At 44.8% G+C, this 21,222-nt stretch overlaps 1 protein-coding gene across 2 annotated transcripts in view; it reads right to left on the reverse strand.

Annotated features, from left to right (window-relative positions):
• Positions 1-349: 349 nt before the first annotated feature.
• ACSS2 (acyl-CoA synthetase short chain family member 2) overlaps positions 350-21,222 on the reverse strand; it is a 51,468-nt gene continuing 30,595 nt past the window's right edge. Inside the window, exons 3-19 of one of the 2 annotated variants that reach the window (XM_043604687.1) lie at positions 15,779-15,870; positions 15,472-15,575; positions 15,155-15,227; positions 14,798-14,873; positions 14,529-14,643; positions 13,576-13,614; positions 8,669-8,806; positions 7,071-7,241; positions 6,628-6,761; positions 6,301-6,433; positions 6,163-6,219; positions 5,887-5,967; positions 4,398-4,506; positions 2,752-2,820; positions 2,238-2,414; positions 1,415-1,489; positions 350-1,271 (exon numbers count right to left, since the gene is read on the reverse strand). In XM_043604687.1, the coding sequence (XP_043460622.1) occupies positions 1,144-1,271; positions 1,415-1,489; positions 2,238-2,414; positions 2,752-2,820; positions 4,398-4,506; positions 5,887-5,967; positions 6,163-6,219; positions 6,301-6,433; positions 6,628-6,761; positions 7,071-7,241; positions 8,669-8,806; positions 13,576-13,614; positions 14,529-14,643; positions 14,798-14,873; positions 15,155-15,227; positions 15,472-15,575; positions 15,779-15,870 (1,771 nt within the window). In that variant the 3' untranslated portion in view covers positions 350-1,143. The remainder of the gene's footprint in view (positions 1,272-1,414; positions 1,490-2,237; positions 2,415-2,751; positions 2,821-4,397; positions 4,507-5,886; positions 5,968-6,162; positions 6,220-6,300; positions 6,434-6,627; positions 6,762-7,070; positions 7,242-8,668; positions 8,807-13,575; positions 13,615-14,528; positions 14,644-14,797; positions 14,874-15,154; positions 15,228-15,471; positions 15,576-15,778; positions 15,871-21,222) is intronic. The other variant, XM_043604688.1, reaches the window with a different exon arrangement.

The following is a 21,222-nucleotide window of genomic DNA, read 5'->3' on the forward strand; positions in this document are numbered from 1 at the left end:
TGGATTAGAACAGGGGAAATGACTTGGCTGTAATCAATCTCCCTAGCCCCAGTCCCTAGGATAGAACCTTGAAGTTCCAATCTTTAGTCACTCAGTAATGCTCCCATAGGATCATACGGAGAAGAGGGTCCCTTGGCAGGAGCTCAGGAAATAATGCAGCCATGATGGGACATCACAGGTGTGAACTGGCTTTAGTTGCTTTCCTGCTTAATTCAGGAGCTTGCCAAAGGGCCTATAAATGAAGCCCTGCCTAGATCTGCCCAAACCAAAAGTTCTGGAAATAGGATATTGGGGTATGCCTGAGGAAAACCACTCCCTTTCCCATCCCCCACACAAATCAGAACAGCTAGCAAGTACACAGTCTGTAAGACACCTAAGAAAACAAGTCACTGCCTTCTTAAGGTCACAGACTTTATTCCTATAACCAGAGGGCCTGAGAATGACTGGAGCAAGAAGAATTTCATCTGGGAGTGTCTCTTATGGGAAGGACTGTTCATGGAAGGATGGGAACAGAGGACAAGGAAGATAAGCTCTTCTGGCCCTAAGAACAAAACACATTTACTCCAGCAAAGCAGCAGATAATCTGAAAACCCTCTGGAAACTGAGCCTGCCTGCACAGCCCCTGAAGCAAATGGGCAGAAAAGCACTGCCATCTGGCACAAAAGGGAATTCAGATCCAGAACAGAACCAGCAAAGTATTTTAAAAAATAATAATTGTTCTGGGACTCACAAACAGGCATTTCTAAGGGAAAATGCATACCCAAGATAAGTAGTGGTGCTTCCTGAGAGAGCTGACAGGATTACAGAGCTGCTTACCTGCTTCAGTCTAGGCCCTCACTTGTCCTCTACATTCTTAACTTGAGTAAGGGACATGACCTTCAGGTCCTGTTCTGGGCTCCAAGGGCTCTTAAAGTCTAGGGGCTCAGCAAGCTGATGCTAACCTGGGCCATGTCCTATCTATCTGGCAACCACAGGAAGTTGCCTCCACACAGGGGCAAAGCTGGTCCTCAGTCCCAGACAGCTGGTCAAGAGAGGTGGTGTGGGTCTGCACTGGCCCTCAGCACTCCTGGATGGGGGCAGGGAGGATGGGAAAACTTTGCAAAGCCAAGCAGGGGCAAGCCTGGGTGAAGGGCAGGGTCTTGTTTACTGGATGGTCAGGCAGCGGTGGTTGAAGAGCTGGCAGATGACAGTTGGGTCAGCCACAGTAGACGTGTCCCCCAGGTCGTGGTCATTCTGAGCAATCTTCCGAAGCACCCGCCTCATAATTTTCCCTAGGGGACCACAGCCTTCTGGTTATGTGGTGATAGCACTGACCCACTCCAGCCCTGCCAAAATGGCTTCCATCCACACACATTCTGCCACCACTAGGCCTTGGCCAATCCCAAACCCAATCACTTGAGGCCTTTGAACATACCTGAGCGGGTTTTAGGCAAGCCAGGTGCATTCTGGATATAATCCGGTGTGGCAATGGGGCCAATTTTTTCTCTAACTGTAACCAACAAATCATTAAGCATTTCTTCAGTATCATTAGCCAGGCTCCCAAAACCATGGCTTTGTTCCCCACCTATTTTCTCTTCAAGGCTCTGCCCACAGAATCATTCTTAGAGTCACTGCCTTTCTCTCTCTCTTTTTTTAAGTAGGCTCCATGCCCAGTGTGGAGCCCAGTGCAGGGCCCAACCAACATGGGGCCTGAACTCACAACCGTGAGATCAAGACCTAAGCTGAGATCAAGAGTCACACACTTAACCGGCTAAGCCACCCAGGCACCCTGGTCTTTCTCTCTTTTCAACACACTTCTACTATCTCATTTCGTATCAGTCTTCCTTCATGGAACTCCAACTCTAAGAATCCACCTTCTAGAGTTTAAATCCCACTTTATTAGCAGTGTGGCCTTGGGCAAGTGATTTAACTTCTCTGAGCTCCAATTTCTTCATCTTTAGGATGAGGTAACAATAGGATCTATTTCACAGTGGTGATTATAGGTATAAAATGGATTAATGCATTTAAAGCACTTAGCCCAGTGGTGGCAAAGAGAATTCTATAAATGTCAGCCATTATTATCCTAGTGGAGAGACTAGAGGAGACTGAACGGGAAGGTGGCAATCAGCCCCGAAGGCCCCCTAGGATCTGGTTTATAGTTTGGGGGGCAGCTTGCTCTAGCCTCTTCCCAACAACTTGCTGTGGTAACTTGGCCATCAGGACAGTCCCTACAGTCCCTGCTTAGGGAGGCTTCTCACTCTGCTTCTTGAGTTCCTCGATGAGGGTGGGGCTGAAGGTGTAGCCATCACACAGGGTGACAAAGCAGTAGAGGCATTCGCCCTTCACAGGATGAGGATGGCCGACCACAGCTGCCTCTGCAATAGCTTCATGTTCCACAAGTGCTGACTCCACCTCTGCTGTGCTCAGCAGATGTCCTTGTCAAGGGAAAGAAAGTGCCATGAGAGAGATCCCATGCCCTACCCCAGCCCCTGTTCCATCTGTGCCTAGAGGGCTGTCCTGGTCTGGTCAAATGGGGAAGCCCCTTCATTCATTCCTCACATGATCTGCTTTGGTTGTCCCACCACCCTGGTTCCCCTCCTCTAAGCACATTCCAGTGTTTATAACTCTTCCTCCAAAACCTCTACCCAAAACTGAATGCTGCACTGTAAGTATGGTTTGGCCAAGGACATCCTGGTTCTCTTGGAAGGCTTTAGCTGGGACTTGCTGGGGAAGTAGTGCTAATGAGAAGGGAAAACAGTCCCTGGCCCTCACCAGATACATTCAGCATGTCATCAATCCTTCCAGTGATCCAATAATAGCCATCCCGGTCCCGTCGGCAGCCTAGAAAGAGAAGAAATACACAACATGATAAATACCTCACAGTAGGGTACACGATCCATATTATCAAACTGCTACACCCACTGCAGTAGTCTCCTAACAATCTTCCTGCTTCTATACCATGGTAGCCAGCCTCCAAGATAGCCACACTGATTTCCACTTTCTGATGATATTCAGACTTCTGTGTAGTCCTCTTCCTCATTGTACTTGGGTTAGTCTGCATGATCAACAGAATTTGGCAGAAGTAATGGGATGTCGTTTCTGACATTAGATTATAGAAGACGCCGTGGCTTCTATGTTGGTGGCATTCTCTCAGATTGTATGCTCTGGGGGAAGTCAGCTGCCATGTCATGAGTAGCCCTGTGGAGAGGTGAGGAACTGAGGGCTGCTGCCAACAGCCACATGAGTGAGCTTGGCAATAGGTCCTCCAGGCTCAATTAAACCTTCAAATGACTGCAGCCCCAACCAACAGCTTCACTGCAACCCATGAGAGACTCTCAATGAGAATTTCTGACAAAGCCACTAACAAATTCCTGATCCTCAGAAATTGTGAGATATCTGTCATTTTAAGCCGCCAAGTTTGGAGGTAATTTGTTCCATGGCAACAGATAACTAATATACTCACCTAAAGTCTGTTTTCCATAAATCAGTTATTTTCTAAACAATAAACCAGTTCTTGTCACTTGTCTGCTTAACAACCCATAAAGGTCTCCCCCATTGTACACATTTGGATTTTGGATAAAATCCAAAGTCTTCACCATGACCCACAAGGTCCTACATTATCTACCTCTCCAACTTCATGTAATATTCTTTCCTTCCCTTTGCTCACTATACTTCAGCCACACAGGTTTTGGTCTGCTCCTCAGACATTTCAAGCTTATGTCTCTGCACAGAACACTCACTCTTACTCCAAAATTTTCCCATGCCTGGCTGCCTTCTCACTCTATAGGTCTCTGGTCAAATATCACTTCCACGAAGCCTTCTCTCACCAGCCCATGTATGGTGGCCATTCCTGCAGACATCCTTTATCCTGTAACACTGTTTATTTTTCTTCATAGCACTTGTCACTAAGATAAGCTTATTTACTTGTTTGCTGTATTTATTGTCTATCTCCCTTTGCTAGAATATAAGCCCCGTGTGAACAGAGGCCTTGTCTACCTTATTCATGGTAATATCCCCTGTGCTTAGATCAGTGCCTAGACATAGTAGGTAATAAATCATTATGGATGAATGGATTGGTGGATAGAGTCATGGCCAAACACAGGCTCTAGACATGAGGATGCACATGACATAATAATACATTCTGCTGCATGCCCCATCTCTTTTAGCACAGGAACAATGGAAACAAGAACCTCTTTCCTCATATATCAAATCAGATGGTTCCATGCTGAGACTTTCCATACAACACTCATACCTGCTGTTACAGTCTTCTGTATAGCTCTGCCTGGATATTAGGCACTGACACATAGAATACGTTCCTCTCTCTGTTACTCTTCACCCCTAACCAACTCTTCCTGAAAAAGGAAGGGGAAGATACATGTCTTGGTGGGAGGTGTGGGAAAGGGATAGCTAAGGCTCACCATCTCCTGTCACATAGTACCCAGGGAACTTCTTAAAGTAGGTGGCCTCAAAGCGTTCATGGTTCCCATAGACTGTGCGCATGATTCCTGGCCAGGGCTGCTTGAACACCTAGGGAGTGAGAAAGGCACAGTGGTCACATCTGCTACACTGCCTCACTGGAAGACAATCACAGTCTTGCCAAACCTGAGAAGAAATGGCTTGAATGCCCTTTCTGAGAAGTAGAACAAAGTACAGGCTTCAGAGATAGACAATCCAGGTTTAGAATCCCAGATCTACCATTTACTAACTGTGTGACCTCAGGTTAGTAACTTTACCTCTCTGAGCTTCAGGATCCTCTTCTGTAAATCAGAGAAAATAATCTCAACCTCCCAAAGTTGTTGGGAGGATTGAATTAATGATATGTGGAAGCTGTCTAGTACAATGTTTTTTTTATTACAAAAAAAATTTTTTTAACATTTTTATTTTTTGAGAGACATAGTGTGAGCAGGAGAGGGGCAGACAAAGAGGGAGTCAAATTCCAAAGCAGGCTCCAGGCTCCGAGCTGCCAGCACAGAGCCCGATGCGGGGCTTGAACTCACAAACTGTGAGATCATGACCTGAGCTGAAGTTGGACTTAACCGACTGAGCCATCCAGGCACCCCTGTCTAGTACAATGTTCTATTAGTGATAAGCATTTAGTAAATTTGAGTCTCCTCAGGAAATCAGGTCCAGTTTGATATAAGTGAAGATAGTCACATAAAAATGAATAAATAATTATTGCCCCAATTAATAATATCCTGTGGCAGTAGACTGATGAGATACATGAAATTTCCAGGCTAAGAGTCAAAAGGTCTGGATTTATGTCCTGCCCTTGTAACTAACTTGCTCTTAGTAAAGTAGGATGGAAGGGGGGCGGGGTAGGTTATCTTCCTACAAGTACTAGTACAAAAATCACAACATCTAACATTTGTTAAACACTAACTTAGATTCTGTGCTAAATCCTTCACATGGGTTATCTAACCAATCCAGCAACTTTAGGAGACAAAGGTACTATATAACCCTATATTACAGATGAGGAAATTTAAGGTTCAGAGGTACTAGGCCACCTATCTGAGGTCCCAGAAGGGGCAGAGCCAGGATTTGAACCCAAGCAGGTTGACTCTGGAGCCTATATGATTTTCCACTATGTTTTAAAGACTCCTTTCACACTAGAATATTTGTCAAAGGAAGAGTTGGGCCTAAGTTTTCTGGACCCAAAAAGGCATCATCAGGAATCTTTGAGCAGAGGCCTCAAGAGCCAAAGTGGGCCAAAAGGCAGAGAGGCAGGCAAAGTATCCAGAAGGATTTCCTCCAGGGTCTCTCTGCAGAGGATAAACTCTCAATCATGGAGCTTTACCCACAAGCACCCACCAACAGAGATTAGGTTCTAAACTCTGAAGCAAAGTACAACATTCGTTGCAGTACTCTTTCCCCCAACTCTTAAAAGACATCCAAGGGTTAGGGCCTTACCAGGTAACCTTCAGCTTCACCTTCCAACTCTTCCCCAGACTCATTCAAGATTGCAGGAGCTACACCAAAGAACGGGAAGGTCTAGAAGCAAGCAGGAGACAGGACTCAAGAACAGGAATGTGGCAACTCTGACTCAATTCTCTACCTCTCCCAAGGATCCCCAGAGCCCCAGATTCCTCACACATATCAATCTAGTTCCCCACCCTCTGCCTAGGCCAAATGTCTCGAGATTCTATTCCTGCTTAGCCTAGGACTAGGCAGGGGAGCCACACTCACAGCAGAACCAGGCTTCATTGGTGTGGCACCAGGGAGGGGGGTCAGCATATGGCCACCCTGTGAAAGTCAGACATCAGGAGTTTGAGTCAGTTTTCCCACACTGTCCCTGAGCCCCAGCCTTCTGAATCCTTTACTCACTGTCTCTGTCTGCCAGAAGGTGTCCACGATGGAACAGCGCTGGGCACCGACCACCCGGTGGTACCACAGCCAGGCCTCAGGGTTAATGGGTTCACCCACTGTGCCTAGCACCTGTAAGGATGCCCGGCTATGCCTTGGGCAGGGGAGTGGAGAAAGAGGAAGGCTCTGAGTACCAATGGGAACCAGGAAAACATGCCTAGGCTCTTCTGCCCCCTCCCCTATTCTAGGCCAAGGAGTTGGAACAATGGAATGGAAAAGACTACACAAAGGTCAGCACCTAGCTCTGAGGAACACTCATGGGGCAGCAGCCAGGAAGGGGGGTCTCACCTGGTGACAGGCTCATCTCCAAACTTCATGAGCAGGCGGATGGCCGTGGGTGCTGTATAGAACTTGGTCACCTTGTACTTATCCACGATGCTCCACAGGCGGCTCACATCCGGGTATGTGGGAATCCCCTCAAACTAACCCCAGTGAAGGCTGGTCATTCCCAGTCCCTTCCCAACAGTCCCTCAGTTCCCCTACCATACCCTCAGGCTCAGTATTTTGCCCCTTCTAACAAACCCATGTCTTCACTCCCTTACCAGATAAACCAAGAGAACTTCCCAGTCAGTATATATAACCCCCTCAGAACTCCCCTTTCTCCAGGAAACAGGTCATTGTGTAAGTACCCCTGTCCATAAACCAAGTGACCTTGGGAGATTGTCATCTATGACCATCTTGTCCATCCCCTAACTAAGCCAAGTATCCTTGAGTCCCAGCTCCCTTCTCACCAAAACACTGGTGGCACCATTGGCCAATGGCCCATAGGTGACGTAGGAATGGCCGGTGATCCAGCCGATGTCTGCTGTGCACCAGAACACATCCTCTGCGTGGAAGTCAAACACATACTTGAAGGTTGTGGCCACATAGAGCATGTAGCCCCCAACAGTGTGTACTACACCCTGGAGGAAGAATAGGGCCTCAGGTTGGGGCCTTGGGCTCACCCCCACAGACCACCAAACAGGACAGAGCTAGAGGAAGATCCTCCTCAGGGATTCTAGCCCTGCCAGCACCCCTTTCATAGCATCCATCTCTCTTCTATCCCTTTTTCTCCATGTTCCCATCTCACACCCATACACATGCATAGTCAGCCTGTCATTCATATCCATACCCTAAAATGGTATTTCTGAGCCACCACTTTCACACACATGAGCACTTCTAGAACACTCACATCGAACAGTGTCTCTGTTTTATATTTATGCACACACATTCAATTACACATTGACAGAGTGAGAGTGGGAAAAGAAGATAATCTTCTTTGCTTCCTCTACCAGTACCCCATCCCTAGGAAAAAGAGGCCAAAACTGTGCTTCTAAAGCCCCACTAAGAGATATTCAAGCATATAGAGAGAAGAATTTAGGGATGAGGTGAGTGGAAGGTAGGATGATAAATCTTTTAAGTTGATGGAAAAATCAGTTTTGTTTCTGGCTCACGCACTGTGCCCTGGGAAGGACTAGTTGTTAACAGTGTGACTTGTGGAAGGAACTGAACTCTAAGAGACATAGTCTAGGAGTCCAGTAAGAATCCCTGTGGCCAATCTCCACTGGCCTTGAGTTCACAGCACAGCTCTCCTTCAATCAAAACACAGGGCACAGACAAGGAACAGTCAGATACATGAACTGATCCTTTTCTCCTTTTCTGGGCACTCATGAAAGCCCCCACCTAAACTATCTCACCCTGGGCATCAACATTTAATGATTGAGGATTTATGTCTTTTTCAAATTCTTTTTTTTTTTAAATAGAGAGAATGCAAGTAGGGGAGAGGGGCAGAGGGAGAGAAAGAGAGAGAGAATCTTAAGTAGTCTCATGTTCAGCACAGAGTCTGATATAGGGCTCAATCCCACAACCCCAGGATCATGACCTGAGGCAAAATCAAGAGTTGGATGCTTCAGGCGCCTGGGTGGCTCAGTTGGTTAAGCTCCAGACTTGGCTCAGGTCGTGCTCTCGCGGTTCATGATTCAATCCCTACATCAGACTCTGTGTGGGCAGCTCAGAACCTGGAGCCATCTTCAGAGTCTGTGTTTCCCTCTCTCATGGCCCCTTCCCTGCTCACACTCTGTCTCTCTCTCAAAAATAAATAAAGCATTAAAAATTTTTTTTAAAAATTTAGATGCTCAACTGACTGCGGCACCCAGTCTCCCCGAGGATTTATGTCTTAATTTGATTTAGAAAAGGTAATGTGACAGTTCCCAAACTCAGGATTAGAAAGTAAAATCTGTATCATCATTCTTCCTCAGAAACTCATTTCTCACCACTACACAGTACACACACACACACACACACACACACACACACACGTACGCACGCATGCACACACGCACATACTTGCCTTGGGTTTGCCTGTGGAGCCACTGGTGTACAGGATGAAGAGTGGGTCCTCAGCATCACACCACTCAGGCTCACACTCATCCTCTGCCTCTTGCATGAGTTCATGCCACCACAAGTCAATCCCTTGGTTCCAGGAGATCTGCAGGGGTAGGAAGACAGGAATGGGCAGGGAAGAACTGTAACAGCTCAAGATAGGAGTAGAGACCCACCTACCTGGCACCTGGGATTGGGGTAGTAACCCCAGGTGGGGGTGCTGGGAGGGAGGGAACTGTGAGGGTGGAATGCAACAGAGAACAGGAGCAGAACACCAGGCTTCTTGGGTACTCCTAACACCCTACTCCAGAGCTCCTCTTATGTGGTATCAGGTTGAGGAGGGCACCTTGGTTGGTCCCTTCTCATCCTTCAGTTCGTAGCTTAAATGTCACCTTCATGGAAGGGTTTTCCCTAAACAGTATCTGGTAGATTCCCAACCCCATCCGCACCCTTGTTACTTTTCTTGATCACAACACCATGTTTCTTTCCTATACAGTACATATTTCCAGTTATTTTATTTAGTTATTTGCTTGATTACTGTCTTCCCAACCAAATAGTGAACTCTATGAGTGCAGTGGCATGTTTGACTTCTTTCTTTCTTTCTTTCTTTCTCTCTCTCTCTCTCTCTCTCTCTCTCTCTCTCTCTCTCTCTCTCTCTTTCTTTCTTTCTCCCCAACAGTGAGCAAAATGCCTGGCACTCAATACATACTCTACATTTTTTTTTTTTTGGATGAATGAATATACACACACAGGCCTACATATAAACATATGTACTTATGGGACTAGTGGCTTATCAGCAGGGATGCAGACACCACCCAATTCAGAAATGCAAAATTAGTCAGAGACTGCAGGTGAAGCGGGCACCTGGCCCTGTTAGTATTGAAAAAAGTCAACAGCTTTTGGTCCAAGCGCCTTTTCCTGAATGTCTAGACCTTATCCACATCTGCAGGTTTGTACCCTAGCTCCACCCCTGCCTTTACACCACTGGTACCAATGGGTTTCCCACAGACATATTTGTTTGAGGTTCCATTCAGCACAAAACCTGCTTTACGTTGGTGGAAAAGGACCAACATGGACTTCTCCCAGGAGAGGGGTGTCCCCCTCTACTAGAGTGTCTTTGATAACTACTTCTGAATCTGTTATCCTGAAATTTTTCTAGCCTCTCCTTGAAACTATTTTACTTTCCTAGTTATATCAGCTCTCTAAACAGCCACCTTTCTGAGTCTACCCTGTGCTAAGGGAAGTTGAGATTCCCTGAACTTGTCCAAATATTACACTGGATCTCAATCCTGGTTCTGCCACTTCCTAACTACATATGACCTTGGGCAAGTCACTTTACCTAAAGTCGGTTCATTTTTAAATGAGGACAGTTCTGGGCACCCGGGTGGCTTAGTAGGTTAAGCATCCGACTTCAGCTCAGGTCATGATCTCATGGTTTGTGGGTTCAAGCACCGCATTGGGCTCTGTGCTGACATGACAGCTCAGAGCCTGGAGCCTGTTTTGGATTCTGTGTCCTCTTCTCTCTCTGCCCCTTGCCGGCTCTCTCTCAAAAATAAACATTTAAAAAAAATTTTTTTAAATAAATAAAATGAGGATAATTCTTCTTTCCCTAACGGTCTCACAGGATTTGGGGAACATCAAAAGAAAAAGGCATTATCTGGTAAACATCAAACCTTGAATTGTCCTTTGGAGTGGGAAAGACTGATGAATGTCAGGAAGGATAGAAGTTAGTTCAGTTCCACTGAACTCCTCTAGGACATAAATTTTAGGGTGTGATAATGGGAACTGTTTTGGGTTTGCTTTAGCTATCACAAAGTCCTTTCATATTAATTAGCTTCTTGTATGTTCAATGGCCCTGGCTTGCAGGTAGACATGATCATGTAAGAGAAACACCCTACTCCCTATTCCCAATGTATAGCTATATGCTAATTTACTGTGTACATATTTGGTTTAAAAACCCCCAAGTGTTAAACACATACCTTGATAAATTATAAAATGATTCTCCAGCCACTCATCTCTTTCTGTACAACCTGCCCCTTACTTTAGAGAATTTGAAGTTTCTGGCACATAAACATCACAAGAATGACAAGCCCAGGCTGAATAAGGCACCATTAAAAAGAAGAAGAAGAAGGAGAAGAAGAAGAAAAAGAAACAAGAGAAAGACACTGCCCACAAGCTAGAAAACACTAAAACACACCTTATTTTTTAATGGAATAGCCACAGGGGCCTACACATACATTATCACATGGGCACTTTGTTTCTGCCAAATGATCTACTTGAGATGAGGGCATTAATGTATTTAAGCAGAAGAGTGTCAGTATTGCTTTGGGCAAATGGTACTTGTCTACAGTACTGGTTTGAATTGTCATAGAAAAGGCACTAGGTACATGTAAGGGCAAAGCAGAGTTACACTGTGGCAATGAGGAGATTCTTGTAATCTTGCAAAATGGTTTCCTTTGTGGGTATGTGGGTGAAAAGGGCCAGTATTCCAGGTGTGGAACCGATAAACAGCACCAGGAAGCAGGGTGAGCTCAATTAGTGGTGCAAACTCGTTGGTTGTGAATTGGGTGTGTGCCTATGAGGGCCCAGAGCTTTGAACCAGGAAAAGATCTCATTTTTCTGAAGTAAGAATGGAGTTGGCCTTTGTCCTTGGACCAGGATAGCCTCAGGGAAGGCAACTGCCAGGTATGAGAGAGGAACGTGAGGAAGCTCATAGGTGACATGATTGAGAAGAGTACCTCCAAATTGTGCCAAGTGCTCCCTTGAAAAATGCTTAAGGATGATGGGGTATAGAGCTCTCCCGAGATTTCTGCAGCTTTGACTGCCATTATCAGACCAATAAACCTGGACTTCGTAAGCCTACTCTTATGGTCTTTGGTTTTGGGTAACTGATTATTTTCACTTCCAAGAACCAAAAGTTCAGAGCCTGTGGCCTAAAGGTCTCTGGTATTAAGAATTATAGGAGCTTATTTCTTTTCTGGTTTCCCTTTTAGAAATGCCAGGCTGTCTGCTAAGTTAAAAGCAATAAAAGCTACGGGGTGCCTGGGTGGCCGAGCCGGTTAAGTGGCCGGTTTTGGCTCAGGTTTATGATCTCACAGTCTGTGGGTTCAAGCCCCACGTCGGGCTCTGTGTGGACAGCTCAGAACCTGGAGGCTGCTTCAGATTCTGTGTCTCCCTCTCTCTCTGCCCCTCCTCTGTTCATACACTCTCTCTCTCAAAAATAAATAAACATTTTAAAAAAAGCAATAAAAACTAACATTTATAGTTACTATGTGTCAAAAACGTTATATATACTGACAAAACCCTATCAGGTAGGAACAATTATTATCATTATTCAACAGATGGGGAAACCGAGGCAAGACAGCTTAAGTACTTTGTCCAAGTTTCCACAGTAGCAAGTGACAGCACTAGGATTTGAACCCAAGTAGTGTGGCTCCAGAGTCTATACTCTAACCACTGAGTTTGTTACCCTCTTTCAAGAGAAATGTCTTAGGTCTCTGCCTGACTTTTAAAAGGAAAGTAATATACCCTGGGAATCAGATCTGTCTCCACCATGCTATGAGAACAGAGAAAAAAAGATTATATTTACCCTTAGCCAAAGGGGTTAATAATAGAAGACTTAGAGTAAGAGACCCTATAAGGAAGGTAAAATTCAGAGGAATAATGAATTTTATGTTTTGTTTTAATAGAGGAAGTGGTTTCCTTTCAAGCATGTATTATCATCTCTCCATTATTGATAAGGGAACTGAAACCCAGAGAGGAGAAGCAACTTATTCAAGGTCATACAGCTAAAAATCAGTCTCTGGGGCCGCCTGTGTGGCTCAGTCGGTTAAGCATTGGACTTCGGCTCAGGTCATGACCTGATGGTTCATGGGTTTAAGCCGCACATCAGGCTCTACACTGTCAGTGTGGAGTACGCTTGGATTTCTCTCCTTCCCTCTTCCTCTCTCTCTACGCCTCCCCCACTTGCACTTTCTTACTCTCTCTCAAGATAAATAAATAAACTTTATTTTTAAAAAATTGGTCTCTAGGGGCGCCTGGGTGGCTCAGTTGGTTGAGCGTCCGGCTTCAGCTCAGGTCATGATCTCACAGTTTGTGGGTTCAAGCCCCGCATTGGGCTCTGCTGACAGCTTAGAGACTGGAGCCTGCTTCAAATTCTGTGTTTCCTTCTCTCTCTGCTCCTTCCCCGCTCATGCTCTGTCTCTCTCTCTCCTTCAAAAATAAATAAAAACATTAAAAAAAAATTTTTTTTTAATTGGTCTCTGGACTCTAAGTCTAGTCTTCCCTCTATTCTAATCTGCTTTGAGCCCCCATTTAGGAATCTCCCTTCTCAGAATCGCCTACAATGTAATTTTTAGTCAATCTAGCACTTAATTATATCAGAGAGTTTATGTGCAGTTTATAAATCCTAAAGTACTATATAAAGGTATTTAGGAATTTTCTTCCCTGTTGTCCTATATAAAACTGAGGTTTTCATCCCCAACTTGATGGTGAATTCCTAAGGTCAAGTTCTGTGCCTCCTCTACTTGCTCTCCTCCTATCTCCCAGGGCTCTGCCCCAGCTAAGTATATAGTAAAAACTTTCTGACAAGTTACTTGGTTATCTCTCCCACAGAGGTCCTAAGCAACAGGAGTGAAATGGGATGCCTGTTGCTACCTTTCTGAGATTCATGCTCTATGCCAGTTCAGAGAGGTAGCAACAGGCATTTTGTTTCATGACTCTTCAGAGTGACTTAGATGGCAAAGGACCCCAGGGGGCAGACAGAAAGGGGTTAGGACTGGCAGCCACCTCCATGGGGAAAACAGGCAAAGAGCAGATGGAAACACAGACAAACACGCAGAGAAGCAGTACCCAAGGCAGTGCAGAGGTGGATACCTGGGGCCAGATGCGTTTGGGTTTCTCTTTCAGCTTACCCTGTTAAGAGCCCATGGAAAGGGTGGTGAGCAGGGTCTGTGTACAGGGAAGTGGGAGGGAAGGGTCAATGTGTTCCAAGCCTTTACTGCCTCCTTTCCTTTAGGCTCCCCAACCTATATTTTCCTGATCTTGTTCCCAGCATCTATATACTCATAATCCCTAATGCTGAATGGGGTCTCCAATCTCCCCAGAGTGGAGACCCAGATTGGGGTCTCCAATCTCCCCAGAGCCTCCTTTCCTTTAGGCTCCCCAACCTATATTTTCCTGATCTTGTTCCCAGCATCTATACACTCATAATCCCTAATGCTGAATGGGGTCTCCAATCTCCCCAGAGTGGACTATAGCCCTATGACCATGCAAGGCCCCTCAAGTCACAGAATCTCAGGAATGCTTTGTCCTTCTGGACCCTGGAGCTTTCATCCTTCATGCCCTTAGACCTTTGGACTTTTCCATCATTTCCACTAAAAGTGCTGGATCCAAAGCTAACAAGGACCATATCTTGAGGGCCAAATTCTGGTCCTTCCATCGTGGGACCACATAGGTAGCCCATTCCAAGACATAGTCCAGTATACGGTTACCCAAATAGCCCATTTCTTTCTTTCTTTTTTTTTAAAATTATGGTTGACTAAGCCCATTTTTAACCTATACCCAAGTCCTGAAGGTCCCTTATGCCCACCAGGATACCCCAACCAGCATAGAGTCTCCCTTATAATCTCTCCTGCTAAGTTCCCACAGTACGAGAGACTCCCTACTGACATTCAAGGTCAAAATCCCCCAGAGGAGGAGGCATTCCTAGGACTGTTCCCAGATCCTCTCAGCATTATGATAAGGAAGCAAAGGACATTAAGAACTTCCTGGACAGGAAGAGGGAGCCAATTTGAGCCTAGATGAGAGCAGAGCAGTACCAGACTCACCTGCACATCCGGGCATGGCCTCTTAATGGGGGGAGACTGGCTGGGAGAGTCACCTGTGCCCAGCTCTGCCCGCCCCAGGTGCTTGACCACAATGCAGCATCTCACAGGGAAGCCCCTAGAAGGAAAAACCTGAAGTAGTAGGCTGCCTTGCTCAAAAGAGAATTTGGCAGGACCCACCCATGTCCATCTAGGATAGAAGGGACAAAGGGAGTCTGGTACTGGCGAAAGGCCCAGCTGACCAAGAGCAGTAGCCAACCAAACACACTTACTTCTCCCGACACTTCTCCAGGGCTTCGTCAGCCAGTTCCTTCAGGTTCACAAGCTTTTCCCCCCTGTAGAAGGCATCTTTGGGGAGAAATAGACATTCCAGGACTTAGAAAGGCATCACACTCCTAGCCCCTTATCCCTAGTGAGCACAATGTTCATGGAGCCCTTCCTGAGGTAGGCCTCTTGATTCTGGCTCTTCCAATTGATTTGAGCTGAGAGGGTCATGTGAGGTGGAATCGGGAGGTAAGGGTAGGCAGTGCCTACCCTCTATGCTGAGCAGTCACAAATACCAACTAGCTAATTAGAGACCAAAACTTCAGGTGTGGAGGTTCTGGAAAAGGGGTGAGAGAATTAGTCACCTGTAGTGATAAGAAGGCTGCAACTGGAATCCAGGATCCGTTCACATAGAGACTCTGCAGAGAAGCCTGCAAACTAGGGAAAAGAAGGAAGACTAAGGGAGAGGAGGACCTAGAAACTGAGTAAACAAGGAAAAGAGACACTTTTAAAACCTTCAGGGTTTCTAAGCCACGGTCCTAGAAGAAACTAGGTACCTGATAGGGAACAAACATTCTAAACTCCTTAGTTTGGTTCTTAAGCTCCTTCATCATCCAGGCCCACCCTAACTCCCCAGAGCCCCATCCCCCACTAGGTCCCTTTTTCCAGCCCAAATTCCTACCACAATGGAGTGCAGAGCCCCAAGGCGGGCACACGCCAGCATGGCCACCACGAGCTCTGGTATCATGGGCATGTAGATGGCCACCCGGTCGCCCTTCCGAATACCTGCAAATAAAAGACACACATCATGCACCATGTACCCTTCCTGTTGCTACTTGCTCCTTCTCATTCAGCTACTGCTCACTGCACAGCTGACCTTTTCTGTTCTCCTAGTACCACATTCCTTCCATTCCTTGTCTACTTCCCCTAAGTCCTCAGATATCCCTAGGCAGTCCCCTCCAGTCCCCTTCTCATACCCCTGCACTCACCCTGTTTTTGGAGAACATTGCTGAATCGACACACTTGGATCAGAAGCTCACGATACGTGATCTGGGTGGTCTCCTCTGGTTCATTGCCCTCCCTGAGATACATCAGAAAGAATCAGTCATTAGGGAAAATATATATATTCAAACAAAAAACAGGAGCAGTCACATATCCATTTGGTAACACCAAGGCTCCTTGTGAATGTCCTGTGAGGGTGAGCTATCTGCCATCACACCTTATTCTGACTGGTCAGATACTTAAGCATTTTAGGGGCACCTGGGTGGCTCAGTCAGTTAAACATCTGACTCTTGGTCTCGGCTCAGGTCAGGATCTCTCAGTTTGTGAGTTCAAGCCCTGCATCAGGCTCTGTGCTGTCAGCACAGCTTGGGATTCTCTTCCTCTCCTTCTCTCTCTCTGCCCTTCCCCTGCTTGTGCACTTGCTGGCTCTCGCTTGCTCTCTCTCTCTCAAAATAAATAAACTTAAAAAAAATTAAAATATACTTTATACACAAGATGTGTATCATTGGATAATGTACTTCCATTTGCAAGCCTCACTTAGGTTGGTAAAATGGGATGATGATCACTTCTCTTCCATCCTAGGGATGTATTAAGCAGAAATGGTATCATAGATGTGATTCCTCCTGAACACTGTGTCAAGACTGCATTGGTGTTATTCAAAGTGGGATCTCCAGATCACCTGCACCCAAGGGAACTTATTAAAATACAGATTCCTGAGCTCTACCACAGATATACTAAATCAGAATCTCAGGGTCCAAGAATCTGCCACTTTATTACAAGCTGGTATAAAGGTTCACTTGGTGATTCTGACACATATTTAAAGTTTCAGAATCACCACCTTCTATCAGCTGATTTCTGTCTACCTCCTCAGCCTTGCTTCCTACTCCTCTCAGCCTGGTTTCCTTCAGTTATTCCCTCATTTGCTCATTTGCTTATTCAACAAATACTATATGCTATATACATGTATAGAAACAAAGCACTGATGAACAAGATCCCTGAAAACATGGAGCTTATATTCCAATGACAGTGCAAAAGTATACAAGTAACAAATACAGCCAAGATCATTTCAGATAATAAGCATTATGAGGGATATAAAGAATGATATAATGGGGTGCCTGGGTGGCTCAGTGGGTTAAGAGTCTGACTTCGGTTCAGGTCATGATCTTGACATTCATGGGTTCAAGCCCCACATCAGGCTCTGTGCTGACAGCTCAGAGCCCGGAGTCTGCTTCTAAATCTGTCTCCCTCTCTCTCTGCCCCTCCCCCGCTCACACACATGTGCACATGCACACACTGTCTCAAAAATAAAGATTAAAAAAAAGAATGATATAATAACGAGTGACTGATGAGAAATACATTTTTAAAAAGATATCTTAATGAACTTTCATAATTATACGTGAAGATTTAACAATAAGAATATTCCTCTGGTGTTTTTGTTTTCAATTTTATGATTTTTTGAATAATACATACATACTAATGGTACCACATAAAAAGATACGAAATGAAAAGTGTCCATCCACCCCTACTTCTCAATCACTGCCAACTGGCAACCACTGTTAGTACTATGTTGTGTAACTTTCCAGAAATAGCCAATATGTAGATAGGACCATTCCTAATAGGTTGGAGGGCATAGGGCAACTGAACTAATGTGGAATGACCAAGATAATCACTTTAGAAGATTACACTGTTAGCATCTTTCATAAGGTCCTTGGGATATCACTGAAGATGGAAATTTAAAAACTGAATTAAAAAATTGAATTTTAATGCTGTTCAGAAAAGAGGTAAGCACCTCACAGTCCCCAACAAAGCACCTTAGGTGGGAAGAGGTGGGAAAGAGCTGTTTTAACCATGGGACAGGCTGTTATGGAAACACATATACATGCATTTATGTTTACATATTCTTGTTTTTTCTACATAAATGATGGCATACAATACATACTGTTCTGTATCGTGATTTTTAAATTTTTTTTAATGTTTATTTATCTTTAAGAGAGAGAGAGAGAGAGACAGGGCATGAGTAGGGGAGGGACAGAGAGGGAGACACAGAATCCAAAGCAGGCTCCAAGCTCTGAGCTGTCAGCACAGAGCTCGACATGGGTCCTGAACTCAGGACCTGAGCTAAAGTTGGACTCAGTTAACTGACTGAGCCAGCCAGGTGCCCCTGTATCGTGGGGTTTTTTTTTTTCTTAATGTTTATTTATTTATTTTAAGGGGGGGTAGGGGAAGAAAGAGAGGAAGAGAGAGAGAATCTCAAGCAGGCTCACTGCTTTCAGCAAAGAGCCTGACATGGGGCTCAAACCCACAAACCATCAGATCATGACCTGAGCTGAAATCAAGAGTCAGATGCTCAACCAACTGAGCCACCTGGGCACCCCTCTATATAATGTTTTTTATTGAATATAATATACATCCAATAAATGACACAAATCTTAAGTATAGAGATCAATTATCTTTCTTTTTTTAAAAATTTAACAATATACCTTGATATTCTCCATCAAGACTTACAATGCTATTTTATTTTCTTTGTCATCTGCATAAAGTTCCAGTTTATATGTGCCATAGTTTATTTAACAAATAAATGCTTCAATAAATATCTTTATTCATGGAGAGCCTGGGTGGCTCAGTCGGTTAAGCATCCGACTTCAGCTCAGGTCATGATCTCACAATTCGTGAGTTCAAGCCCTGTGTCAGGCTCTGTGCTGACAGCTCAGAGCCTGGAGCCTGCTTCAGATTCTGTGTCTCCCTCTCTCTCTGCTCCTCCCCTGCTCACGCTCTCTCTCTCTCTCCTTCAAAAATAAATAAAAACATTAAAAAAATTTTTTTAATAAAAAATAAAATAAATAAATATCTTTATTCAAATCTCATTTTACTCACTTGCAAATAAATATAACAGTAGGATGAATTACTAGAAGTGAAACCGTGGATTCAAAAGATATGTGCATTTTAAATATTGATAAACATTAGAGGACAACTACTTTAAGATGGTCAGAGAAGGCCTCCCCCTGGGATCTCAGTAATGAGAAGTAGTCAATTATATGAATTCTTAAGAAAAGTATCCTGGGCAGAGAGAACATTGAAATTTGGAAAGGCACTGAGGCAGTAAAAAGCTCAACCTAGTCAAAGAATAGTAATGAAGCCAGTATGGCTGGAGCACAGTGAACAAGAAGAAAGGTAAGAATGAGAGTTAGGCAGCAGTCAGATCACATAGGGCCTTGTAGGCAATGGTTAAGAAGACTGAAATAGCCCTCCCTAAATACTGCAGGCCATTGTGCTACTTCCCTTTCCTTACAACACAGAGTACCTAAGAGGGAGGTAACTAAAACCCAGAGATGTAATAGCTAGGCCAAGGTCAAACAATAATAACTGGCAGAGTCAAGAATAGATCCTCAGGTTTTCTCATTTCAAGGCATGACCTTTTTGCCTCATCGTGTGAAGGACAGGGACTAGCAGGGAAACCAAGCCTTGGAGGTTACACAGATTATCAGCCTCTTTCCAGCTCCTGGCTTGATGAGTCAGTTACTATCCTTTCCTTGGCTTAGCCCTCCTAGGGCTGAGAGGAGCCAAGCACAGAGAGCGCTCTAAAATGGGAAGGAACACAGAGAAGCTGGCAAACAGCCCTGAATGCCAGAGGCAAAAAGCCATTTTCTTAACTGGCCTACCAATGAGTACCACAGAAACTTCAGAACATCTCCAGTTATGGCTAAATGCCAACACATTCCACACACTCATGCACACATGTCCCCACATATGTACCATATACCAGCTCGTTTGTGTACACTCACATGCATAAAATCATATATACTAATAATACAAAATGTTGTAGTCACAAGAGATGCACATTTGTACACAGAGGCACAAACAAGGAGAAATACAGGGACCCAGGACTCAAACATGGGCCCATCTGCAAGTACATGTACCACACTTATGTACAAAGCTTGTCCTTCCCAAAATTCTATCACATCATTGTTTTATTTTCTTCATATAACTTTCCATTATTTGAAATTATCTCATGTATTTTATTTACTTGTATATTATCTGTGTCTTTTATTAGAATACAAACTCAATGGTAACAGAATTTGTCATCTTGTTTATTACTATATCCCTAGAACCTAGAATAGAGCCTGGTACATAGAAAGTGCACAGGAACAGAGGCACCTGGGTGACTCAGTCAGTTGAGCATCGACTCTTGATCTTGGGTCAAGTCATGACCTCACAGTTTGTGGGTTTGAGCCCCATGTCAGGCTTTGTGCTGTCAGTATGGAGACTGCTTGGGATTCTCTCTCTTCCTCTTTCTCTGACCCTCCCCTGCCTGTGCATTCACCGGTGCGCGCGCGCTCTCTCTCTCTCTCTCTCTCTCTCTCTCAAAATAAATAAATAAACTTTAAAAAAAAAGTTAAGAAAGTACACAGGAACAGATAAGCACAAACCTATACAAGAACTGCTTACCTGAGCCCACTTGTAGTTACTTACACACACACACACACACACACACACACACACACAGTGTACATTCCTCTCTCAGACTCTAGGCTCAAGTTACGCATTATTGATATAGGCACCTTACTCCTTTCAGTGTCTTCTTTCTCTGACATACACACCAGATTGGGGCCCCTGGCTCTTTAGGAGGAGGAGGTGAACAGAATACTGGCTTACAGGGGTATAGCTCAGGAGTAGAGCATTTGACTGCAGAATACTGGCTTACTACAAGCTCCCAAGCTCTCTAGGGTATTAAGAGTTTAGTTGTTTTTTTCTTTTAGTGTTTATTTACTTATTTTGAGAGACAGAAAGAGCTAGTGCATGAGCGGGGGAGGAGCAAAGAGAGAGGGGGAGAGAGAGAGAGTCCCAAGTAGGCTCCGTGCTGTCAGGGCAGAGCCCAACTGTGGGCTCAATCTCACAAACCGTGAGATCCTGACCTGAATCGAAATCAAGAGCCAGACACTTAACCAACTGAGCCACTCAGGTGACCCAGATGTTGAGTTTTTAAAAGAACATTCAGTTTAGTCTCCTAACTCCAAAGAGATCCAAAGAAGCCATTTAATGTGCTCAAGGTCACATGGTGGGTTGTGGCAGAGTAGATCTCACTTTCCTTGTGTCTATTGGTACTACCTTGCATTACCAAAGCCCCATTTATTGGGGCTTCAGAGTTCCCATTACACCTTGGGCTCATAGAGGGCAGGGATCATGTCTTTTTCCTCTCAGTCTCCTCCAAATTCAGTTGGTACAATAGGTACTTAAGGTTCATGGATTAATCATAGAAAACCTGATAACTGATTAATGACAGGGAAGACTGGGGCTCCCCTCTATATTACAGTCATTGGATTGGAGATTTTAGTTCCCTAGACTAGCAGAAAAGTAAGGCACAGGATAGGAGGAAAGAGGTGGAGGAAAAAATAGGTGGCAAAAACTAGGCTCCTCACAGAAACAGAGCGCA

The sequence above is a fragment of the Prionailurus bengalensis genome, chromosome A3 (assembly GCF_016509475.1).
Source record: "Prionailurus bengalensis isolate Pbe53 chromosome A3, Fcat_Pben_1.1_paternal_pri, whole genome shotgun sequence".
Taxonomy (NCBI): Eukaryota; Metazoa; Chordata; class Mammalia; order Carnivora; family Felidae; genus Prionailurus; species Prionailurus bengalensis.